The sequence below is a fragment of the Centroberyx gerrardi genome, chromosome 4, assembly GCF_048128805.1.
Source record: "Centroberyx gerrardi isolate f3 chromosome 4, fCenGer3.hap1.cur.20231027, whole genome shotgun sequence".
NCBI lineage: Eukaryota > Metazoa > Chordata > Actinopteri > Beryciformes > Berycidae > Centroberyx > Centroberyx gerrardi.
Window position 1 is genome coordinate 14,544,469 of NC_136000.1, and position 14,451 is coordinate 14,558,919.

At 39.4% G+C, this 14,451-nt stretch overlaps 3 protein-coding genes across 3 annotated transcripts; 2 read left to right on the forward strand and 1 right to left on the reverse strand.

Annotated features, from left to right (window-relative positions):
* The first annotated feature begins 213 nt into the window (after nucleotides 1-213).
* On the forward strand, nucleotides 214-3,376 carry dnaja (DnaJ heat shock protein family (Hsp40) member A). The gene is made up of 8 exons (XM_071896450.2): nucleotides 214-337; nucleotides 652-792; nucleotides 1,313-1,487; nucleotides 1,604-1,708; nucleotides 1,802-2,029; nucleotides 2,137-2,367; nucleotides 2,457-2,557; nucleotides 2,680-3,376. The coding sequence occupies exons 2-8, from the start codon at nucleotides 661-663 to the stop codon at nucleotides 2,893-2,895; spliced, it is 1,188 nt and encodes a 395-aa protein (XP_071752551.1). The 5' UTR covers nucleotides 214-337; nucleotides 652-660; the 3' UTR covers nucleotides 2,896-3,376.
* Nucleotides 3,377-3,405: 29 nt separating this feature from the next.
* rps27l (ribosomal protein S27 like) lies at nucleotides 3,406-5,942 on the reverse strand. Its single transcript, XM_071896451.2, has 4 exons — nucleotides 5,848-5,942; nucleotides 4,171-4,279; nucleotides 3,810-3,920; nucleotides 3,406-3,669 (listed from the first exon to the last, which is right to left on the reverse strand). The coding sequence occupies exons 1-4, from the start codon at nucleotides 5,851-5,853 to the stop codon at nucleotides 3,641-3,643; spliced, it is 255 nt and encodes an 84-aa protein (XP_071752552.1). The 5' UTR covers nucleotides 5,854-5,942; the 3' UTR covers nucleotides 3,406-3,640.
* A 5,784-nt stretch (nucleotides 5,943-11,726) lies between these two features.
* On the forward strand, nucleotides 11,727-13,604 carry LOC139909446 (ras-related protein Rab-8B). Its single transcript, XM_071896531.1, has 8 exons — nucleotides 11,727-11,850; nucleotides 12,407-12,467; nucleotides 12,598-12,658; nucleotides 12,747-12,824; nucleotides 12,991-13,080; nucleotides 13,191-13,256; nucleotides 13,355-13,405; nucleotides 13,512-13,604. The coding sequence occupies exons 1-8, from the start codon at nucleotides 11,727-11,729 to the stop codon at nucleotides 13,602-13,604; spliced, it is 624 nt and encodes a 207-aa protein (XP_071752632.1).
* Nucleotides 13,605-14,451: the final 847 nt, after the last annotated feature.

The window sequence follows — 14,451 nt, forward strand, 5'->3', positions numbered from 1 at the left end:
CAGGGTTCACGAGCCACTGGCCTAAAGTAAATCTGTTTGACATGAAAAAGTTTGGCAACCACTGGCTAATTGCACCTTTATCTTATTAAAACTACACCAAATTAAGCCAGTCGACATTGTAGGACTGAAACAGATCTGGCAACCCCCCCTTTTTCTCACAGGTCTTTAGAGTCATATGGTCATCACCACGACAACGAAACATCCGGCTGCTCTCGTGCTTCAGAGCCGTCCAGAAAGTTCTGCACTCACCGTGGAGCGGCTACAAGAACCAGCCATCTTCCCTCACCACTAGCCACAGAGTAGTCCGGGACATAGCTAGCACAGGTATACCCGCTAAGTAAGTACGGTTCATTTTTTGAGAAGATTAGTACATTTTCATACGCTTTCATTTAAGCTAACGCAGTGTATGCGGTAGATACACGAGTCGTCTTGTAATCACATGTGCTCTCTACCTCTGTGAGGCATACTGTATGTTAGCTAACGTTAGCTAGCCGTTAACGCTAACGGTATTAAGATAAGGTAAATCAGAAATTACGGCCAATGTTGATTTTCTTGTCACCTAGGTAACGTTCGTTTAATTGTCACCTTGCCACACCGTAATATTTAATTCAAGTTTTCTATAATAATGTCTGTCTGCTTTATTCAATCTAGGTTATCATCATGGTTCACGAAACCGGCTATTACGACCTCTTGGGTGTAAATCCCAAAGCCACACCAGATGAAATCAAAAAAGCCTACAGAAAACTCGCATTGAAATATCACCCAGACAAGAACCCCAGCGAAGGAGAGAAGGTACGTATAGAAATCTTTCAAGTGTCCCCGGCAGCCCTTTATGGAAGGAGGGGGGGGGCTCTTTCTATTTTAAACCGCATGCCTTGTTGAATTGACAGCAACATAATGTCGGGAACTTTCTGGAATGATATCTGAGTCACAGCCACGTCTGGCTTCTTACAGTGAGATTAGCCCCCTAACATTATGTTGAAATTCCTCAGGCCACAAACTCAGAGGTTGTGGATGTTGAAACTTAAATCTAATCACTAGTGACAAATTTGCAAGGGACTTAGGTTGACACATAGCTAAGCCAGCCATCTGCAGTCTTTTATTTCTTTGAGTTTTCAGTATGTAATTGTCTTCAAATGTGCAATTATACTGTAAATAACCTGATATAGCTTTTGTATAGAAACAAAAGCTCAAATATCAGTCGGTACCAATTACTGTAGGCAATGAGTAATTCACTGCATTAACTATGAAAGCTTTAAATCATAGTATTGTTCCCCATAGTGAATTCATAGTTTTTATTCTCTGTCAACAGTTCAAGCATATATCCCAAGCATATGAGGTGCTGTCAGATGCAAAGAAGAGAGACTTGTATGACCAAGGAGGGGAACAAGCGATCAAAGAGGGAGGCATGGGTGGAGGAGGCTCCCCAATGGACATTTTCAACATGTTCTTTGGAGGTGGGGGAAGAATGCAGAGAGAGAGAAGAGGTGAGAAATATCTCAAATATCAAATATTTTATTGCAGGTTGTATTAGTCATTTAGCAGTTTCCAACGGTTTCGTAAGCTTTCAGGAATCACATGATTATGCCCTTATTTCCTTTAGGGAAGAATGTCGTCCATCAGCTTAGTGTTACACTGGAGGAGATTTACAGTGGAACCACCAGGAAACTTGGGCTCCAGAAAAATGTCATTTGTGAAAAATGTGATGGTAGGTATATATACATATCAAATCACAGTTGCAATAAAATTCGTAGAAACATTAATTCTCAAGATGACAAACCTTATGCTCTGTTTATTACAGGTTATGGTGGTAAGAAAGGCGCCTTGGAGAAGTGTTCGAGCTGTAAAGGAAGAGGGGTACAGATCAAAGTGCAACAGATTGGGCCAGGCATGATTCAGCAGATCCAAAGCATGTGCGCTGACTGCCAGGGAGAGGGCGAGAAGTTCAGCTCAAAGGACCGCTGCAAGACCTGCAATGGGCACAAAGTGGAACGCAAGAAGAAGATTCTCGAAGTTCACATCGACAAAGGTGATCCCTTTCTCCATCTAAGACAAAATCTGTACTATTGTTTTTAAAATGTATGATTAATCTTCTGTTGCAAAGCAAACTGAACTTGAGATTCATGTGTTGTGCAGGTATGAAAGATGGTCAGAGAATTACATTCCATGGAGAAGGCGACCAGGAGCCGGGACTGGAGCCTGGGGATGTCGTCATTGTGCTGGATCAGAAGGAGCACGCCGTTTTCCAGAGACAAGAGGATAATCTGGTCATGAAGATGGATATCAAACTTGTTGACGCTCTCTGCGGTTTTAAGAAGACCGTTCATACATTGGACAACAGAATGCTCATCATTACCTCGCAGCCAGGTAATTGATTGGGTTTAGCAGGCCTGCAGTGCTGCTGGCATGTCTGACGTTATTCAGATGTCATCAACATCTTTTGTCTTTGTCAACAGGTGAAGTTGTCAAGCACAACGACATCAAATGTGTTCAGAATGAAGGCATGCCGATTTACAGGGATCCTTATGATAAAGGACAGCTTATCATTCAGTTCCAGGTAAGATTCACTAACAACACGACAGTTTCTCCATGTGACACAACTTTGATGTAAATGTCTCACTCAGCTTGTCGCATTGCAGAGAAAGCATTCATTTCAACTTACTGCGATATATCCTCCAGGTGGAATTCCCAGAAAAAGATTGGCTCCCGGAGCATCTCATGTTCCAGTTGGAAAGGTTGCTACCTGCCAGGGAGGAGGTGATGGTCTCTGACGACATGGAAGAGGTAGATCTCTGTGAAGTGGATAGTCAGTCACAGCAGAGAAGCTACGGCGGGGAGGCTTATGACGAAGACGACGAGGGTCCCAGGGGCGGGGTGCAATGTCAGACGCAGTGATTCTAGTCCAGGATACAAAAGTACCTTGTAAAGCATGAGTTGATGTATTTTTGTGAAGGACAGGGTTCGACCCATGCCTTAAAAAGTCCTCTTTCTCCCAAAGGTCATTCACTGCAAATTAGCAACATTACTTAATTGACATGAGTTTCAAAACATTTGCCAATGCCATCATTTGTGTGATTTTCCCTGGTCAAGAATATGCAAGCGGGATACTTATTGCAGGAATTCAGTTAGTTCTCCCAAAGTAATCTTACCACAAAGCTGTGTGTTGGTGTTTTTGTGTGGTATGTTCTGTATTTAAGGTTCATGTCTTCTTTTATATGTATCTGTTCTTAAGAGCAAATGGGCACAGGTTACATTTCATTCAGAAACTGAAAGGAGAACTTCTATGCTTTCTATGAAGGTAATTCCATTCACGACAAACATTTCATTCAGTTTTTCACATCTATTTATTCTTTCTCAATAAAAGACTCAGAATGCTTTCACTTTTTCCATGAGCTTTTTCTTTATTGTCTTAATGGGATTTAAATTTTTAAGAAAATGCATATTACAAATTTTAAATGTATCATCATAGATGGACATGTGGTACATCATGCATCTTGTGGTACAATGACAGTAAGAACCTGTCGTGTTTGTGAATGCATAACTACATAAACGTCTTTATTCATTGTAATCAATGAAAAATTAAGGCATTTGTCAATAGCATGTCTTATTTACAACATGACTATTCCATTCGTAATCCCTTTCAATGCTGCTTCCTCCTGAAAGAGCAACCTGTAAAGCAAAATAAAAATTTAAATTCCATTCCATTTTCAACTTGTGGATAAAATGCATAGGTACAGCTAGTAATAAGTGTTGATTTTCCACAGCATTGCCCTAGCAATAACATCAAGTTGTTTTACAAATGATTTTACCCTCTGTCAGTCTGGCCTTTCCTCCTGTTGGCTGGCACAACACAGTTGAGCATCCCACACACAGCACCACTGTCTGTGCATGGCTAAACACAGTGGTGATCTTGTAGCAGCCTGGTAAGAAATGTAACGTTTCATTATAAATACTGTAAACAAGCAATGGGCCCAGTAAATATTAATTTATAAATATTGTAACAGATGTGATTTTATGATACAACATCAAATACTATGTCAGTAGTGTGATCTAACAGCCAGGCTTCATTGCATATGGTAAGATCATGTTTGGCTCCTTGTATACAACAAAATTGTTCTTCATGTATGTATCATACTGCAGAGATGATGTTCAGCTGTTCTGTCAGTATACCTGGGCATTTCACATCCATAAAGTAGGAGTTTGGACATTGCACGAGTCTCTTCTTTTTGTGCTGCCTTCTCTCTAGCTCAAGAGAAGGATGGAGAAGGTCTTTGGCCAACTAGGATGAAGGAGAAATACAAATCAGTCTTATTTCCCCCATACAGAACTTCGGAGATGATGTAAATTCTGTAAAGCTGTTTGGAGCAGAGCTGAGCCAGGTTTAACAATCATTTGTGAATGCTGTAAAGTGCAGTATTGTGAGATACGGTGTATTCACAACAAGCAGCACTGTCTAGTCTCTTGGCTGAAAGTTAATGAACTAGGGCAACATTATTAGTGACACGTAATGCATGACAAAGACAAGGCTTGACTTTGATCACTGCCAGGTTCAGTTTATGTGGAGCCTCTATTTTCCCCCACAAACATAAAGTTGACAGAGTTACCTTGACAGTGGAGGTAAATAGGATTATAATGCATATGCCTCCAGAACTGAACATTTATATTAAAGGTTAAGTTGGGGCAATTAAGTACACTCCTGTAGTAAACAGCTCAGCTCATATAGTATTTCTATGGAGTATTCCTTATTTAAACCATATAAATTACCATATAAATTAGCATAATGCTGATAATAGGCTACAGTTATTTGGTAATAGTTATTAGCCTATTACAAGGACTATAGTATTACAAAATAATTGATATGGTATTTCTAGCCATTTGTTTATAGTTATAAAACAATGACTACAGTAATTGCTACAATATGTCTGAATATCATAAATTAATATATTACAAATATATTATAAAGAGCCCTACCCATAATTAGTAGTATAGCACAATAGAATATTTTACTATGATAATTCTGCATGATAGTACTATGACAATCACGTAGTAGTAGATGTAAGGTTTTGCATCGTCCAACGCTATTTCAGCTATCCCTATTGCATTTTTGCTGATGTTTGTATGGTAGCCTTGTCAACTTTATTATAGTTTACTGTTATTCTTTTCATAAGGGTGTTTACCTATAATGTCAGCGAATGAGATGCAAAACCCAAACCATAGCAAAATTGGGAGCTTTGATTAACTTACAAATGAAGAAACCGAAAGTGTGTGTTTTGCAAAAATATTCCATTTTGAGACCCTTCCTTCCTCCCTTACAAACAGAACTACAGTAATCATATGGTAGCCTACATTTTATAAAGTTAATAGACAAACAACACAGCAACGAAGTCTCTATATGAATAGTGACACCATAGGAGATACAAAATATATATACTTAAACTGTACCAGTGTTACAGCAATATTGTAATGGTTTTTCGTTGGCTGTCGTGTTTATAACTTCAATCAGGCATGTAAACGAAACCATTACGCTGGGCCTGCTGAAAATCAGGCGCAGACTGTTACTTGGAGCGAAACTAATCCACGACAGGTTGTACCGTGTGTTTACAGGTTTAAAGCTGGTGCGTTTCAGCAAGTAGCCTGCGCCGACATTATACAGCATGAAGAGCTACGTAGCATGTTAGCCACACGCCATGTGCCGCTGCAAAATTACAACACAAGTCTCAAGTATCAGACCGCGAGCACAACTGAAAGATGTGACGGTATGTCTTAGTCGTAAAAAGTACAAACAGCTGACAACATTGCACATCAGTCTGAGCAAATTAAATAAATCAATACAACTTTGTGACTTACAGGCATTTTTAGCGAGCTGTGTTTGCTTTCCTCCGCATACGTAGGCTGGCTGATTGGTCAAAAACTGAAACTGCACCAGCAGGAACTGTGGCTGCCAGACCAGTAAGGCTACGCCAATATTATAATAAGAAATAATTTAGTTAGCAGCAATTCAGTCTAATTGAAATAATACTTTTAGCCAGATAAACTGTAATTACAGCACAGGTCCTGCTTATGGGGAGATACAGTAAATTAGTAACCGGGTAAATAGTGCAATGAACTCAGTAAATCTTTATGAAAAAAATTCATAGTGTACACCATGATAAGTAGTAGCCTATCAAATTGATGTAAGTTAAATGAGTAAGTTATCTTTTGAGAAAACAAATGATAAATTAATGCCTTTGTGAAAAATTAACAGATTTTTGTCTATATTGATGGTAGTTCTCCTGATGATTATCGACTGGAGGTCATGGTTTACCCACCTTTTTCTTGACCACTCATCACCATCAGCATCACGTATGGAGGACCATATTAGTCATAATTAAATAAATATGTGTCAGTAAAATAAATAATTACATAAATAAACACAGAAATATATAATATCATATAATAATAATAAATTAACAATTGATTGATTTTATTCTTTAATTTCAAAAAAATAAATAATATTATTTAATAATAATTGTTTTCATAATAACATGACTATATTTAGTTGTATTTTTATTTCATAAAAACTTTTTTTTATTTTTCAAATGGCTGTTATTTTCAATTACATGATGATATTTTTCAGAATGACATTTTTCAAAGTGGTTCTTTTATTTCGTTTTATTTTTTCATTGCTCCTCTTTTTATTTCATAATGATTGGGTAATCCTTTGCAATCAATTATTTTTCCTGGCTCTGAGGCTGGTCTTTCCCCATGGGCCAAATACATTAATTAGTTGGATGTTGAAGGGTATAGTCCAGAGCTATCATCTCTGTTGATCCTTAAGAAACTCCTTAAGCTTTATTTTTACTTTTGGAAAGACATGTACCTGGACCTGGTCTTGAATTGAACTCAACTGGACCTGTTCTTGGAATTGACGTGGACTCGATTAAGGTGGTCTTGACTACAGCGCTAAATTTCCACAGCTGGAGGTCCCATCGCTGACATCCTGCAGCAGGCCCTCCTGCCTGTGGTCAGCCACTCCAACTGCACCAAGCCTGACTGGTGGGGCAGCCTGGTCACCAACAACATGATCTGTGCTGGAGGAGATGGACAGCTGGCTAGTTGCAACGTGAGTCACATTAATTTCCCACAACCCCTAAATTTTATTCTACAGTCTCATGTAATATAGAAATGGCGTTCCTGTGAAAATATACCAGCCTTACAGTTTAGAATAGTTTTACACAGTGCCATAATGATTATTATATATGTATAATTTCTAAATGTTTTCGCCATCCTTTGCCTGAACATCACGTCTGGCTCTGTTACCCCTCAGGGAGACTCTGGTGGCCCCCTGAACTGCCAGAACCCTGACGGCTCCTGGGACGTCCATGGTGTGGTGAGCTTCGGCTCCAGCATGGGCTGCAACTACCCCAAGAAGCCCTCCGCCTTCACCCGCGTCAGCGTCTACATCTCCTGGATCAACAATGTGAGTGGAAATGGGCTTGGCTTGTACAGTATTTGTTAATATAATATGTGCCTTTTAGTGGACGCTTCTGTCCAAAGCACCTTACAGTACAGTGCATAGATTGTTTTTTTCGCTCCACTTGACAATGTTAGTGCAGTGCTCTCTCTGTTGCTTACAGCTCTGCAGATAGATTCAGCGTACTTACGTTTTACTGTCTTTGTGACAAGGCAATTAACGTTAAAACCCACAGCTATTGATGGGTCTGGACTGAAATAAAAGCAGGAAAATGGTCTTACTTAAAAGGAAACCATTGAGTGTTAAAATGCAAATGTTCATGAAATTCCAAGTTTCATACTCAACTTCTACTCAAGTGACAGATAGTTACACTTAAGTATGTGTGGCTCAGATGAGTGTGGATTAGATATACTGTGATTAAGAAGCATCCAGTCCTAGCCTGGTTCCAGACTCCTGACTCGCCCACTCTTCAGATTTGGTCGAGCGATTCAGAGTCTGGGCCTTCTCCCGCTCCATCCGGGATGAGAAGGTCCTTTCTATCCAGAACAAGGTCAGAGAGAAGTACACTCCAGACGTCCTGCTGGAGAAGCTGAAACGCTTTGGGCCAGAGCTGCTGACCAGGATCGTTGATGTCACAGTGAGGGAAATCTGTGTGATGTTCGAGCCACAGAAACACATGGAAATGTCTGAAGTGCTGACCACCAAAGAGGTAAGAAGACCTGCGCAGATGTATAATCGAGTAGCTGGATAAGATATTGTATAGTAAAAAAGAAAAAAAACATTTTTTTTCTAAAATTCAAACGGCTTCTCTCCCTCTTTAGGTGGAACTAGATGATTCCACCCAGCCAGCTGTAGTGGATAGAGCCATGAACTCCACTCCTCTTGATGGAGATTTGAGCAAAGAGCCTGGCCTGGAAGAGGACACAACACTAAGCCCAGAAATGGACTCTGCTGTTGGTTCAGCTGCTTTGGTTCCTCTGACTCTCCCTACTGATGCTCCTGTGGTTCCTCTGATCCTCCCTACTGAAGCTCCTCTGGCTCCTCTGCGCCTCCCTACTGAAGCTCCTCTGGTTTCTGTGAACCTCCTTACTGAAGCTCCTCTGGCTCCTCTGCGCCTCCCTACTGAAGCTCCTGTGGTTCCTCTGAGTCTCCCTACTGAAGCCCCTGTGGTTCCTCTGAGCCTCGCTACTGAAGCTCCTTTGGTTCCTCTGAGCCTCCCTACTGAAGCTCCTCTGGTTTCTGTGAACCTCCTTACTGAAGCTCCTCTGGCTCCTCTGCGCCTCCCTACTGAAGCTCCTCTGGTTCCTCTGACCCTTGCTACTGAAGCTCCTGTGGTTCCTCTGAGCCTCCCTACTGAAGCTCCTCTGGTTCCTCTGAGCCTCCATACTGAAGCTCCTCTGGTTCCTCTGACCATCCCTACTAAAGCTCCTGCCATTACTCCAGTCCAGGAAGGCTTGACCAGCAGCCTGGTTGGCACTGAGGAGAAGGAAGAGGTGCAACAATCCTCTGACACCACATCAGGTAGGAGTTCTTCATCAGGTCCGCTCACACTGTAGCTCATGTCTACTTCCATCAAGATGAACTGAGGCATTGATTGTCCTCTTTTATTTTTCAGAGATCAAAAAGACCAAGAAGAAGAACAGAGTCTGACGCTTCTTCCGTCGGCTGTTCCAAACACTGAGGAAAACAGCTGAGGAAACAGCCGAGAGAGGGACTGAAATCCCACTGCAAAAAATAAATTCAGTGTTGCATTGCAATCAGTCAGTAACATTTTTTTTCATTTACTGTGAATAGATGCATTATAAAATTCTGAAATTATCATACAGGAATTGTATGATACATATGCAGTCAACTCCAGAATTGTCACCCTTAATGAAAATTAGCAAAATTTATTATAGTATAAAATAAATAAAATTATATATTTTTTTATTGATCTCAGAATCCAGAAACTGTATTGCTTTCATCATTTCCTGTTTCACTGGGGTCAAAATATGAGGTTGCACACATGTAAAATCCATTTGTCATCCATCAAAATCAAAGAGCTTTCAACTCAGAGGAGACAGATAGTAAAATACCACTAAGCACAGTCAGGGCAATAATCAAAAAGTTTTAGAAATCTGGAACAGTTGCAAATTCACCAGGAAGAGGATGCATGTGCATATTGTCCCCATGAACAGGGAGGAAGATGGTGAGGGAGGCAAAGAGGAACCCAAGGATCACAGTTTCACAACTGCACAGTTGAGTGGAATGCTGAGGTTATCGAGTGACAAAAACAGTTAGACGCCTCCTTGTCAACAAGCTCTTTGGAAGGGTTGCAGGAAAGAAGCCCTTACTGAGTGCAACCAATAAACTGAATCGCCTGAACTTTGCCAAGTATCACTGGAACTACAATTGAAATTGTGTGTTGTGGTCAGATGAGACCAAAATGGAACTTTTTGGCCATGCACACCACCGGCATGTTTGGCGACAAAAGACGACTGCATATAGTAGGAATCATAGGTAGGAATGCATGCTAAACATAGCTAGAGTTAGCAAACAATTTCCCTACAATTAGCTGTTAGCTGAGTGTGGCTGAAGTGCTGGGTGCTGTTGGCAGCTGTCAGGATTCTGTGGGGAAGTGAACTGTTCCTCTTCTCTCCCGCAGTGTCAGGTCCTTATCCAGGTGCTGATAATATATTAATTCAAATCTTAATAATAATAATATTTAGACTTTTTTCTCAAAATTACCACTTTATTTTCGTAATAATAATAATAATAACCTTTATTTGTATAACACCTTTCATACACAGCATGCAGCTCAAAGTGCTTTACATCAATAGAAGGCAGATAAAAGACAGATAAAAAGATAAAATTCATATAAAAGAACAAGCAAAATGCATTGCATTAAAAAAAATCAAATCAAGTAAAATAGAAAGATAAAAGAACACAACAAATGCTCGCACTTTTAGATGTACATTGTGAGTGAACCCATATGTTTTTCTTTAATTTTCTTATCCCCTGTCCTTCCTGATTCTACTCTTGATCTGATATTTACGTCAGATCTCACTGCCTAAGGCAGACGAGAATCATAGATTCTCCTCTTGGTCAAAAACTCACCATCCACAGATGGATGAGACTCATACAGGGTAAAGCTCAGTCCCCCCCACATATAGTGTTATAATATTATGACTTTTTTTAACTAATTTGGCCCATGGGGCAAGACCAGCCTCAGAGCCAGGAAAAATAATCGATTGCAAAGGATTACCCAATCAGCAAATAGATCCCGCCCCATTCACTTTGATTGACAGACGGCTGAGACATTATGAAGAGTGACATTATGAAATGAAAAATGTTATTATGAAATAAAAAGCGGATCAATGAAAAAAGAAAAACGGAAATAAAAGAACCACTTTGAAAAATGTAATTCAGAATAATATCATGTAATTGAAAATAAAAGCCATTTGAAAAATAAAAAAAGTTTTTATGAAATAAAAATACAATTAAATATAGTCATGTTATTATGAAAACAATAATTATGAAATAATATGATTTAATATTTTTTAAATTAAAGGAAAACAATCAATTATTAATTTATTTATGTAATTATTTATTTCACTGACACATATTTATTTATTTAATTGAGAATATTTTGGTCCTCCATACATGTGTAGCCTATTATGTGATATTGTGAAATTGTGATGATGTATAATGTAGGCTATTTTATTTTTATTTTCTTAATTTCTGTACTTTTTATTAGCCCATACAAGAGATTTTAGATAGTAGTCTATTTAAAAGCCCAACTAAGGACTATAGGGTTGGAAATTAGCAATAGCTGCAAACTCTATGCACATAGGCCTATCTTTTATATTTCAAGTGTGAAGTGTAAGTAGGCTATGTTAACTGCACTGTCCCTATAAGATAAACTACTAAATAAAATAAATAAAACTGCTGGCAACCCATTATTAAACTATTATAGGCTACAGTAGGCTATAGGTGCAAATTCACCTCCAAATCTGATAATAATAAAGCAAAGGCCATCAAAGTAGAAACATACTGAATCTCATATTTTGGTATTTAGTCGACTAATCAAAGCTGTCCAGAGTGATGTTAATGAACCGTGCAGGCCTCGCTTAGGTGTCTCTCTTTAAACTACATAGACCAGTATGCAAAGCAGACGCTGACGTCATTCAGCGCCGCATTCGCCCTCCACAGACAGCTGGTGAGGATTTCCAGACAGGGGGGGGATCCCGGCTCATTACACCCTTATTAAATGTCGGACTGTAGCGCATTTTGAATGGCGAAAACGTACGATTACCTTTTCAAACTGTTGCTCATCGGAGACAGCGGAGTGGGCAAGACATGTCTGCTGTTCAGGTTCAGCGAAGACGCCTTCAACACCACCTTCATATCAACAATAGGTGAGTCTACCAGCTAAATAGCCTACCCGGCGGCACCGATAAAGCACCATGGTGTTCGTGTAATATTCCTACCCGCATGGAAAATACAATAGTTTACTGTATTGCCCAGTTGTTGTTTCAGTATAGTAATTTGTATATCATTTACTACAATATTCCATAGTGTGTACTAGCCTATATACCACAGTATTTTTATTTTATTATAAAAAATTTTTTATCGGTATAGGTAGCCCACAAATGGTACTCATAGTGAGTATAGACTACTCTAGTGACATTATCTTACCTGGTATTGTTTTTTGTCTGCTTTGCTATCATTAGAATATTGCAATAATATCACAATAATGCTCATATAGGAGCTGGTTTTGCTGTGATATTTCTACAGCATCCTTCGACAATTTGCCATAGGATTACTGTAGTTCTTTGTTTTTGCAAAGGACCACCACCTATTGCAGAGCTACCTGGGTAGCTTCATGCGTAATGATATCATGTAACTGATCAATGCAGTAAGCATTAGGCTATATCTCCCTGTCTTAGCTGTGTTTTTTTTATTTAAATGCAGGTATAGACTTCAAAATCAGAACAATAGAGCTGAATGGAAAAAGAGTCAAACTTCAAATCTGGTAAGTGTGATTTGCTTTTGGCTTTTTTTTCCTGAATCATATTTTTATCAAACACAGAGCGGCATGAACCTGCCCTTCCCAGGAGTGAGATTTATTTCTGGAGCTGGTCTGTTAACTTTGATGTTCACAGGGACACGGCTGGGCAGGAGCGGTTCCGCACCATTACCACAGCGTACTACAGAGGAGCCATGGTGAGACACAGCAGTCCTATGGGCCAATCTGCCATATCAGTGAGGCGGTGAAACTGTTTGTAATGATCCGTATTATTATTCTTCACAGGGCATTATGTTGGTCTATGACATCTGCAACGAGAAGTCTTTTGAAAACATAAAAAACTGGATTAGGAACATTGAAGAGGTGAGCTTTGAATTGAAACTGAATCTATTAATATTTTACACAAGTGGAGTTTTTAATGTTTGTATTAGAAATGGCTGTCTTACATAAACATCAGTATGCTTAAAGTGTGCTCAGTAGTATCATAGTTTGGGTGACTTTGCATAATGCCTCTTTCAACTCTCCCCAGCATGCGTCATCCGATGTTGAGAAGATGATCTTGGGTAACAAATGTGACATGACTGACAGGAGACAGGTGTCCAAAGACAGGGGTGAAAAAGTGAGTCTCAGTGCCAAATCATTACTAAAAGGCAGGCAACAAATAGAAATGCTGTGCAGTTTTGAACTATGCAATGAATTATACTGACATTGAATTTCTGTTTTACTCAGTTGGCCATTGATTATGGAGTTAAGTTCTTGGAAACAAGTGCAAAGTCTAGTTTAAATGTAGAAGAGGTAAGCTGAAAGTAATTGGCTTAGTTTCTAACCCATTCATTACCGTGTAACATTATTGATAAACATTTAAGAACATTTCTTTTTTTCTGTCACTCTAGGCATTTTATACTATGGGCAGAGACATATTACATAATCTGAGCACAAAGACAGTAAGTACAATTGATGGACAGGAGTTACAGCTACATTTTTGTGTAATCCTATTTGTTTAGTACTGTATTTATCTAATTTGTCCTCTTTTATATCTTTCTGTGCCAGACTGAGAACAATCCACCAGGAGCCGGCGGACCTGTCAAAATCACAGAGAAAAAGTCAAAGAGAATTAAATTCTTCAAGTGCTCACTCCTCTAGGCCGCTTCATCTTCTGCTCTAGAGTGACTCCACTGTTTTGGAGGGTTCCCGCTTCCCGGGAATCCTTGTAGCAGCAGCAGCAGCGGTCGTATTAGGAGGGCCGTACTGCTAGCTGAAGCTCACAGGTTCATGAGTGGTTTAGATCCTGTGTCATGATTTTGCCGAACAAAGGAGGATCTATGAGGAATGAGGCTGGATATCTCAGCTCAGTCAAAAGACCTGTGCGTGATCGTCAGCATTGACTTGTAGTTGGACCTGATCAGAGGAGGCAGCGATTCTCCTGGCACGGATAATCCCTCTACATGTTAGCAGCGGGATTGAGATATCCCAGACACCTAGTAGTTGTTTTATCAATGGAAAACAATGAAAACATTGAGATTCTTTCATATACTAGTATTTCATGTTATCTTGCTATCAGGATGTCAGTCAGGCTGTCGGTCAGATGCTGTATATCAAGATAGTGTAAGCATTCAATGTATATGTGTAAATTCATGTATCTTAATAGGCTGGTCAGTCTCCAGTTGCTCTGGCAGCATGTTTCTGTGAAATTGTTCATGCAGGGTGAGTAACAGTGTTATGATGGAAAAGACAAAAAAAAAATGTTTGAAGTAAGCATACTGTATTCTCTTATTTTTATTTATTCTTTTTTTTTAATTGAAACTTTATTTATACAGGTTAGTATGTCAATGTGAAACTGTGAAGGGGGGTTGTTTGGTTCCTGAAAACAGCTGGAATGAATATGTGTTATTACGCAATTATCAGTATTTGCATGAAACCAGTAGGTGCACTGCTTAGTTGTTGGCACATTCTACCACAAGAAAAAATATATTTACAAACATTACTTGAA